The 11,433-nt window shown below is 34.1% G+C and overlaps 2 protein-coding genes across 2 annotated transcripts in view; one reads left to right on the plus strand and one right to left on the minus strand.

Annotated features, from left to right (window-relative positions):
* Nucleotides 1-1,991, plus strand: part of LOC108906107 (remodeling and spacing factor 1) — a 54,674-nt gene extending 52,683 nt beyond the window's left edge. Inside the window, exon 15 of the mRNA XM_018709268.1 lies at nucleotides 675-1,991. Coding sequence (XP_018564784.1) covers nucleotides 675-1,309 — 635 coding nt within the window. The 3' untranslated portion in view covers nucleotides 1,310-1,991. The remainder of the gene's footprint in view (nucleotides 1-674) is intronic.
* Nucleotides 1,992-7,113: 5,122 nt separating this feature from the next.
* The window catches only part of LOC108906105 (spermatogenesis-associated protein 13), a 191,513-nt gene continuing 187,193 nt past the window's right edge, over nucleotides 7,114-11,433 (minus strand). Inside the window, exon 13 of the mRNA XM_018709264.1 lies at nucleotides 7,114-8,516. Within this exon, the coding sequence (XP_018564780.1) occupies nucleotides 8,359-8,516 (158 nt within the window). The 3' untranslated portion in view covers nucleotides 7,114-8,358. The remainder of the gene's footprint in view (nucleotides 8,517-11,433) is intronic.

Consider the following 11,433-nt stretch of genomic DNA (forward strand, 5'->3'; position numbering starts at 1 on the left):
GAGCTTGATGAATTGCACATTGTTCGCTTTGTCCGAAGTGGCTGTGGTTGATGTACCCCTGCTCCGAGGACAATCTCCAGTACCTCTAGTTTCCTTGAAACGTTTCAAAGCATTGTAGACTGTTCTACTCTCGAAACTGGTAGTTCAAACGATGTTGATCTTCATTCCTGTCTTGTGCAATTCAACAACAGTAACACATATTTTCGGTCCCTAGGGCAAAGGGCTCCGCACTTTTCTTATGGAATATTGCTTTCGGCTAATTTTCTTCAAATTTTGCAGGTTGATAGTTCTCAATATGTAGATCAAAAGTCTCAATGGGCACGAAGCTCTATAACCTCTCCTTCCCTCCAAAAATCCACCCCCAATGGGCTAGGGGGATATAACTGATTTCTGAATGTGAAAGAATTTTTATTCTTGTACCCCCAACCTTCAACCACCGACCATCTAACTCCTCCCTCTCACGTACCCCCACCCCCACCACCACCGACCATTAAACTTCTTCCCCCCAAATGCTGTCCTGAAGAAGATTGAGGATGGATTTAACTGTGCACGAGTATTAGCCAATCAACATATTTTTACTCTCAGCTTTGTTTTATGTTGTTTGGATTAATATTATTTACAAACATAAAAATGAAGGAAACTGATATTTTGCAATATAGAATTTTTTATTTTAGGTGGTCCAAGAGGCCCAATAGGTGCACCATTTAGGCCGATGCATCAACCAATGAATCATTATCCAAGGGGCGTTCTACCACCTCCACATTCTATAAGAGGGCCTGCCCCTCCATCAATGCATCCACACTTGTACCATTCGCATCGATCACTCGATCCGTCTCCCTCTGGAGGGGGTCCCATTAATATGTCCGAACCCAGTCCTCCCCAAGTACCTCCGCCTCCGACCAGTAGTCCGGGAAATAAAATGGAACCACACAATTATTCCAGAACACCCGTAAGTCGTTTTCCACCGATCAGTACCGCCCCTAATATTCCTATGACACCCCCTAGACCAATGCATATGTTAGCGCATATGCAGCAGTCGAGGCCGTCTAACTTGAGCCCCTATCCTCCTCCTCACACTCAGTCCCCAAATTATTACGGGGCATACCCTCCTGAATCCATGGCAAACGAAGAAGCCATGCCACCGACAGTATTTCAAAATTCTCCGTACCCTGAGCAGTTCCCGGGAGAAATCGGACCTGAACCGTCCGAGAATAGTAATAGTAAGTCCTATGGGGACGAGTCTGGGGGAGAATTTGGTGGCCTAGTCTCGTATTTTTCGAGCCAGAGGGAGGACGATTTAGAGTCATAGTTTAATAGAAGCAGCTCGGTGTATTGGACATTTTTCATAGTGACTGTACAGGGTTTATGTATCGATAATGAACGATATTTAGTGATGCTAAATTATTTAAAATACACTTTATCAATATAAGTGGTACTTATATTTATATTATTGTTGTTTAGCTAGATACGTATACAGTGGATTGTGTTTTATTATTTTCTATATACCTTTAAAATATTTATGATGTACAGAAAAGTAATTATAATTTTATATTTAACTAGAATTTTGTACATAGATGTATATATAACTTTTTTTAGAGTTAGACTCGTTTAAGGACATCATGGAGGGTTGAAGTGTTTAAAATTACCAAATATATCCTTCTAAAGTTAGATTGTTTGTGTAAAAAAGCTTGCGCATTTTTTACAGATCTAAACGTGACCTATCGAATAAGGCATAATTTATTTTCGTAGGGAATTCAAATTTAGCAGCTGTACAACTCGCACTGTGTTTTTCAATTATTAATTTGCCTACTAAACAGCTAATTTTTTACGATAAAGTTTGTGCAATTTTATTTTATAAATAAATTATGTTACATTTTATGAATGATTAATATATTCCCTCAATTTTATTTGTATTGACAAATTGTAAATTTTTAAGTATTTTTCTATATCCATTATTCTGTTTCGTGAAAATATGCATTTTAAATGTAATAAAAGAGATAATAATAACTGGACTCTCATTGAATGCATAGTTCAGGGCCCCGGCAAACCTAAAATCGAATTCAAGTTCCCTCTTGGGGTTTTTGAGATTTTCAATCTTTTTTTCCTAAAGGAAAACCTTTAAACTAAAACGTAACTATTTTGGTGTGATCAGCGCCATGAAATATACACAAAACTACCTTAAAAATATATTTGTGTCAATTGCAAAAATCAAAACTAGTATATTTATAAAAAATTTACATATTCAGAAAGGTACATCAAACACTATTTTTTGACTTAGTCGCATTCAACCTCAATGCTCTTGGGCCCATTGTTTCACAGCACTGTTGACCTCATTGTCAGTAGGGAACCTTTCTCCACCCATAAACACCTTCAAAGAAGAGAAAAGATGAATGTCAGAAGGTGCCAGGTCAGGGAAATAAATCAAATAGTTGCTTTGTGGTGTTGGCCGTGCAACAAACACATTCCTTTGTTAACATTCCCGCTTCCTTTGTTTTGTATTACTATCACCCTTCATAGTGTTTTCAGGATTTCACCGTGTAGCATTACTTGTTTCCCCCAGGGGCAAAAAGTCAATGAAGAGAATCCCTTTACAGTCCCAAAACACAGTTGTCATGATTTCGGGCCGAAACAATGATTTTGAATTTTTTCGCTGATGGTGAAGACGGATGTCTCCACTGCATTGATTGTCTTTTCGTTTCAGAGGTGTAGTGGGCTACCCACGTTTCATCGCCAGTATCAATACAGTCAAGGAATTGTTCACCTTCCAGTTTGAAGCGTTCGAGAAATTCTCGGGAAGATGTGATTCTGTTGACTTTTAATTGATCCGTGAGTTTTTTTTTGTACCCACCTCGCACACAATTTTCGATAACCATTGTTTCGGTAATAATTTCACGAATACTGCTTTCAGTTTGTCCAAAGTCAATTGACGGTTATAACAAAGCATTATTTCGATTCTTATTCACCCATATCAGTCACGATTGAGGAATGCCCACTCCTTGTTCAACATGAACAATCGTTCTGCCAGCTTTATACTTACGACGTCACTTGTACACAGTACAATTAGTCACATCTCCATAAACAGTTTTGATTTTTTTTTTGTCTGCAAGAAGAAACCAGATTACGCTTCTTATCTCGCAGCTGGAGGGATTCGCAATAGCAGCATCTGATTTCAACATGCTACTACAACAACAGTTTTCGGCTGACTGAGACATATGACTGTGCGTTCTGCTCTCAAAACCTTGACCTTGAACGCACTGTTACCAACTTTGTCAAAAATAATAACCGCAGAACATTAGTCTCACGTCTCACTACTCTTTGTGGACGTGCCTCATACATAGTCTGTATATTGGAAATCTGGGCTTCAGAAAAATTAGAAAAAATTCTCCTGAACTGTATCGACCCCGGCAAATCTAAAACTGAAGTCAGAATTCCCCCTCTAACTTTTAGAGTTTTTGACTTTATCCCTCAAAGAAGGCACTCAAACAAGTCAATCGATCGTCATAACAAAGCAATTCTACGATCTTATTCACCATATCAATCACCATTGAGGAATGCCCACTCCTTGTTCAACATGAACAATCGTTTTGCCAGCTTCATACTTACGACACCACTTGTACACATTAGTACAATTCATCACATCTCCATAAAGTTTTGTTTTTTTTTTGTCTTTGCAAGAAGAAACCAGATTACGCTCCTTATCGCAGCTGGAGGGATTTGGAATATGGGCATCTCATTTCAACATGCCAATACGACAGTTTTTGACTGACTGTGACATATGACTGTGCGTTCTGTTCTCAACACCTTGGCCTTGAACGCAGTGTTGCCAACATTGTCGAAAACAATAACCACAGGGCATCAGAGTCATACGTCTCACTACTCTTACTTTGTGGACGTTTCTCATACATAGTTCATATATTATTTTGGAAATCTGGGCTTCAGAAAAATTAGAAGAAATTCTGAATTATATCGACCCCGGCAAATCTAAAACTGAAGTCAGAGTTCCTCTCTAACTTTTAGCGCAATAAACATCATGGTAGGTTTAAATGAGCACTAATAGTTTTATTTTCATTTTTTTTTTTTTTTCAAGGAAAATACAGGAATTAACCACTCCGTCATAACCAGAAGTTGCAACTGCCACTCGAAGTGTTTTGAATTTAGGAATTTTTACATTGCAAGATGTCATTTCAGAAATTCAAAATCGACGTAATAATAATGATAAATAATTGCCCGTTGGAAATAGACATTCAAAGTTGCAATAATTCGCATACAGCTGAAAATAGGTACGAATGTTGGGAACACCATTATACATGAAATGTGAAAAGTCCTCATTGATCCCACATCTGCAAAAAAATTTAATCAAGGTCAAAGTTCCCAAATATGGATTTTTTGCATTTTTCAGACAAACGGTAAGTTTTATCATAAAAATAGGTCAGACAAAAATTGTTCTTACACTTTTTTCCTAAGAATCACCATTTCTGAGATTTTGCGGTTGAAAAAGTTGTGTTCTCCATAATATGCACACGTTTCCACGCCACCTGTGGGGTAGTGTACTTGGCGCGTTTTTTTAACATAGTTAAACGATCTCTTGTGGTCCTGTTTAATTAAATAATATTGTATTAATTAAAAAATGATACTATTGAAAATGATGAAAGCGGTGTGAACTATGAGTAAAACAACAATTTGAAAAACATGATTCAGTTGTGCTAAAGTTTTTAAAGAGAGTAACTACTCCACAAGCTGTAATCACCAACGGAATTCACTGCCTTCTTTCTGGAGCTCCAAAAAAAATTACCTGCTCAGATAAGTTTCGATACTGTGATATCTTTTGTAAAAAATACTCGTAACAATAAACGAGTGCAATTAGCTTGTCTTCCCCCAATATCTGCTTCTGCGCATGAACATCTATTTCGGGTGTGTCGCTTGGTAATCAACTGGACACAGAAGGCTGGGGTTGGAAGTTAATTGACAATACATTGGAACCAATCCAGATTTTACTTCCACCTGCACCAGAGAAACTCAATACAATTTTTTGCAAATGCAATAAGGGATGTAGTGATAAGTGCGGCCACAAAAAAGTTGGATTGTTTTGTTCATTAGCATGTACCAGTTGTCAAGACCAGTTGTTGTGCTCCAATGTTGAATCACCATCAGAAGGGGATTCTTACGATATCAGTGTGGAGACATCTGATGCATTGGTGTTATAACAATTTATTTGATCCAGCAGGAAGAAGAAGAATACATTACACTTGAAGTTCCTTTAGATAATTATCAGACGAATAGTTTTCCCCACAGACCACCTAGACTGGCCGTATCTAATTCTAATGCACGGGTACCAGTGAATGCAAAATACGGGGAAGTGGAGTGTGGAAGGCAATCTGATCGCGCGCATCTTTAAGCAGATCCGGATTAAGTAATATTATTATTACATATTAAATATTATATTGCATCTTATGACAAATATTCAATTTTAAGTTCGTAATTCAGAAAATAGTATATTTTAGTGTCATATTAAATAAAACTACAAAATAATTTAAATATATTTATTGTCCTCTAAATAATATTAATTTATTTAATATTTGCCTTTTCGTAGATTTTACGGAATTAAATAATTTGACCATGATTTAATCGTACATCGATATACTTTTCACATTCAGCCTTTATAAGTTCTATTAAATGATTACAATTGTTAGGCAAATTATCAAATTGATGTTCACTCAAATTTTCAAATATGTTCACATTCAGAAAGTTTTTTAATACATGATAAACAATTTTATTTTTCTGTAGCCTAGGTGTTCTGCTTTCATCATTATTTAATAATTTTATTAATTTTTATGTTTTCTTAGCATATTACTACGACATCTCGAGATGGATACGTCAAACAACCACGATCTTTAATAAAAATTAATTGACTGTACGAATACTGAATCTGAAATTAGTTTTGTTCGAGATTTTTTAATTGAAAAAAATATTTAATTAATTTTCAGCTATCTCGAAATGACGGGAATTGGTAAAATTTCTTAAAAATTTAAGACATAAAGTAAATAATTACTAAAAATATTTTACAGTAATTCATTCATTATTTTATAATAACAATATCACGTTAATCACTACACTATGTGGGCGAACAAAATTATAAAGCTAACCCTGGAGACTTGTGACGTTAACCGAAAAATGGCGTACATATTTACCTTTTATATATTCCTTTTTTTTTACTTACCTATAGAAGGAAACTTTTTGCCTCTCTTCACCAACTCGATCACTTCTATTTATACAATGTTTTACAATACACTTGTCCATGATAAAACATCTAATTATCGAAATTGCAGCAACGCGTACACGTCAAATGCTAGGACACGACTGAGCGCTGGGCTCCAAATCAGGCTCCAAAGTGTTTTCACCAAAGTCGCTCTATAAGCCAGTCTAGGTGGTCTGTGGTTTTCCCCAATTACTCATAATTCAAACCACTGATCATTTCCAATAGTACCATTTTTTATTTAATACATTATTTAATTAAACGGGACCACAATAGATCATGGAAACCACTTAAAAAAAACGCGCTAAGTACACTATTTCACAGGTGCGTGGAAACGTGTGAATATTATGGAGAACACAACTTTTTCAACTTTTTGAATCGCTCATCACAGAAATGGTGATTCTTAGGGAAAAAAGTGTAAGAGCAATTTTTATAGATAATTGCATGGTCTACAATTTTTGTCTGACCTATTTTTCTGATAAAATTTACCATTTGGCTGAAAAATGCAAAACCCATATTTGCAAACTTTGACCTTGAATAAACTTTTTGCAGATGTGAGATCGATGGGGACTCATCACATTTCATTTATAATGATGTTCCAAAACATTCGTACCAATTTTCAGCTTTATGCGAATTATTGCTTACCTTTATTTTTTGAGCTACTCTGATCGGTACAAAATTATGTGTGATAGAGCCATTAATTAGTAGGCTCTAACTTTTTTAATAACCTAAATTTTTTGATAATTTTTACTTTATTTTTTGCCTGGATTATCAAATGTCAGAAAGATATGTCATTAAATCGTAATTAGTTATTATTATATAGGGAAACGGTAAAAAAAAAATAGTAAATTAGGTAAAAAAAATGTTTAATAAAAACACTACATACTAAATTAATTTAAAATAATTCAAATAACAATAACATCTTTGCATACGCATACATGTTTGGTCCATAACAAATCTCTTTCTACTTCTTAAATAATAGTGTTCAGTATTCAGTACAAATTTGTTAACGTTGACGAATTTAGTAAAGTTCAGAGTAAAGTTTCAATAAAGTTTCTGATTAATTTTGACCTGAATACTAAACTTAGATAATAATGGTTGCTTAGACATTTTTTAATACCCTGTCTGATATAGGTAAGGTGATGAAAATTGTGCGTAATAACTCTTTTGAATATGTAGGGTCAGATAGTGAGAAGGATACAGAATTATAAAAATTATCAGTCAGTTTAGTAGAGAAGTTTAAAGTACAAGGTATTAGAAAGGCCCTATTTTTATATGTACAGTTAGGCCTTAATTGTATATACAGAGCTGGTTGGTTGGAAATGTCACATCAATTATTTAATTCTACTAGGCACTGATTTCGGAAATGAATATTTTCAATTAACGCGAAATGAGAAATGCATTCATTACATTTAAGTGTTTTTAACTTGCCATTAAATATGTTAGCTTTACATTAGATATATGTTACTGATATTCTGTTGTTGCATGTGAAAGGAAATATACATATTTGCAGTGTCAATAAGGGATTTCTAATCAACATTCTATAAATAACAGAACACATTATTCTAGTAACACTTAAAGTATATAACAAAACATAGATTTTCATTAGTTCTTTGCTCGCCGCTCATTGGTTCGGTTAAATATTCGACTCGTTAATAACAAAAACTTAACTGTTCGATTTAGCTTCTAAATTATTGAAACAAATGACTGTAATAGTGTAAAATGTTATGAAAAATATTTACGAAGGGAACTACAAATGAATATAGTAAAATGGGGACATCTAAAAACATAAGTACATACAAACAACACTAAATCTTATTTTCACCAGAACATAATTTAAAATTTCCACAATTCAGCAATTGACATAAACATTTACTATCAGCACAACCTGTATATCTTGCACAGCACATTTGGCAGTAGCCATATATCACTAATAGATCAATAGTATTGCAATAATAATTATACATTAACAATAACATAACAAGTTTTACTGTCGCCAACATGCCACTTGCTATCTTTTTGGCACTAATACGTTATTATAACTTAAATACACTGAAACTGCGATAGTTCCGTGGCATGGTGTGTTACAGTAAAGTAGTTTTATCTCAGGAAACATCGTGATGTTGATGCCTTGTCTTTTTATGTGTTCCAAAGGTAAACCAAGTTCCTACTTTTCTGCCTAGTGAATTATTGTTCTGGGAACTTGAGTTTAGCTGTAGAGTTGATCCCATATAACCTGAATCGTGTTTATAATTTTTGCCATCTGCAACAAAATAGTAAAGTAAAAAAGATTAAAATACTTCTATGAAAAACAAAATTATGACACAATTAAAAGGCGGTATTTCTGGTCCAGAATAAAATCAGAAACAAAATATGCTTTGATATGCACGCAACTAAATTTTTCATTAAAATTTTGCGCAATTTTTCTAATTCTCATAGCTCCGTCAATTTTCATCATATCAAGACGATTTTTTTTCATTTTATAAATAAAATCTATATTAAATGTATGCGAGTCGATACCACATTTCCATGACCTGATAAAGTCCAAGCATTTTTTTTCTAAAAAACTTTGATTGCTTGACACGTTATCTGAATTACCCAGATTTTTTCCAAAAATAACACATAAACCATAGAAAGTTGTACAATCAATTTAAAAAAAAATCAAGTACGATTTTTTTTGATCAAGTTATGCTTTTTTGAAGTTATTTGTATATTTTTAATGAATACTGTCAGCGTCAGCATTACCCGATACGTACCACGAGGAGGTTGCTATTCGGAATTTATGCATCATTTTGGCCCTGAAAGGGGCTGATTATGTAAATGTATCAATGTATCAACATAGGGATCCCGTGGTTTGACACTGCCACAGTATTTTCTGATTGCAAACTCTCGGAGGTTAGCAGGAAGCCTCTCCAAGTTATGTAATCTTCTACCCATCATGCCCATACATGCTCAATGGGATTGATGCTCTGGGTTGTTAGCTGGACGAGGCAGTAAATCTATATTGTTTATTTTCAAGTAGTCACAACATGGGGATATGCATTATCCTACATCAAACAAGGTCAGAAAATACTGTGGCAGTGACGGAGTCCCTAATTTGACACATGGTTTCATTAATTAGCTCTTTTCAGGGCCAAAATGATGTATAAAACCCAACCAGCATCCTCCTCGCGGTATGTATCACATAATGTTGATACTGGAGGTATTCATTAAAAATGTACGAGTAACTTCAAAATATACTCGGTAAAAAAAATCGTAGAGGCTTTACGATGTCTATGTGTTATCCAACTAACGCACCAAGCAATTAAATTAAAAAAAAAATCTAGTACTTTATCAGGACATGGAGATGCGGTATTGATTCGCATCCATTACTCATAGATTTCTTCTTAAAGTACAGATAATTACCTACAAAATGAAAAAAAAAAAATTGTCTTGATACAATGAAAATTGACGGAGCTATGCGCATTAGAAAAATAGCAAAATTTCATTGAAAAATTTCGGGTTTTATCATTTAATCATTGGAAGGAGAGGAGAGATTACTATAATCGAATAGGACAATTTCAATATGAGTATTATGATGCGAATTCATGAGAATATGAAACTATTTCCTAAAACTATTTGCTTTTCCAAAATTCCTCTTTGTGGTATCTTAAAGATATCATCGAAGAAATTGTTTTTACTTTTTAATTCACTTCAAAATTAATGCAACACTAAAAAAGGTAATTGGTAATTTGTTCAAAAACGATGGTACTACACTGAAATTCAAATAGACATATTCATTATTTCCAAGAAAAAAATTCTCTATTGTACCCTGTATATGCTAAAACAGAAACCCGAACTAAATAGTATTATGCAGTTTTCAGTTTACATAAGCCTAATCTCACACAGATATCAAAAACTTAAATGATATTTGTTTATCTAAGTGGAACTAGTTGAACTATGATTAGTTACAATTATGAATTTATCTGCTTAATAGTAGGGGAGGCCAAGAGGGGATTTTGGGAGTTACTCAAGCGCAGCAGATTAACATATGGGGGATACCTTGCACCCTGTTGAGTACCTCCACCATATCTAAGTCCTCTATATAAGGCCGCGCGTGTAGGGCAGCCAATCAGAATAGTAAAAAAAAATCGATAATTGGAAATACTTGAGCGCGTCAGATTAAGATATGATGGGTTAATTACATGCTGAAAAGTGTGCATTTCAATAATCTGATGATTTGAGCGTGATGTAAGGCAGTCGGAATGTCACAAAGTTGCAAAAAAAAAAACGTCACCTCGGCATTCTCGAGCGCGGTCGATTTTTTTTTATTTTGAAGGAAATAATTCGAGGATAACGGGAAAAATATAATCTGCCGATTTCCACAAGCTGAAGTAACAAAAACCGTTAATAAAGTTTAGCGCATGCAGCTGCAGGGAAATACATGTTGTTTTGAAACTCCGTCAGGAAATTCCGGGAGGTGATTCTATGGATTAAAATAATAGCAGTATGTAATGAAAATTTTTTTCGAATTGTCAATTGTTTGTAAGTTACAGCTTGTCGAAGTTCATTTTTTTATTTTTTTATTTAAATAACTTATCTTAGTCTCTCATTTGGCACACCCACTAAGTAGATGAAGCTCTATTGGACCAGTCAGAGAAAAGTTTCAATATGCGCCCCTAGAGGGCACTTTACCTAGAACTCAAAATTTGTTTGGTTCTTAATTTTTTTCTCTTGCTAGACATCACAGAAATTTAAACATTATTGAAAAGAGAAACAATATCAGAAAAAAATATGTACTCTTTGTTCAAGCCAATAAATGTAACCGTTTACCAGGAAATCGCTATTAATGTGTTATTAATCATCAAATTTTTGATCATTCTTTCTGTAATTATGAACAGGGTGTCCCGAAATTAATGCAACAAAACTTGGTCATAGATTCTTAAGACAAATTTAGGGGACCCATATTTTTTATTTTTGCTAATAAAACGATAAAAAACTAAAAATATCGTTTTTTTATTAAATTCTGTATAGGACTTATATGTTGTTTAACTTATGTGTTATGACAGCAGAAATGGTTCTACAGTTCAGAGTATAATTTGTGCGAATGTATGTAGAAATGTTGTATAATTTTATGTTCTGTGTGATTTTTGTTAAAATTGTTTTAATTGTTTTAGGATTTATACATTGTACCTTTTTTT

Source organism: Anoplophora glabripennis, unplaced genomic scaffold (assembly GCF_000390285.2).
Source record: "Anoplophora glabripennis isolate ALB-LARVAE unplaced genomic scaffold, Agla_2.0 scaffold272, whole genome shotgun sequence".
NCBI lineage: Eukaryota > Metazoa > Arthropoda > Insecta > Coleoptera > Cerambycidae > Anoplophora > Anoplophora glabripennis.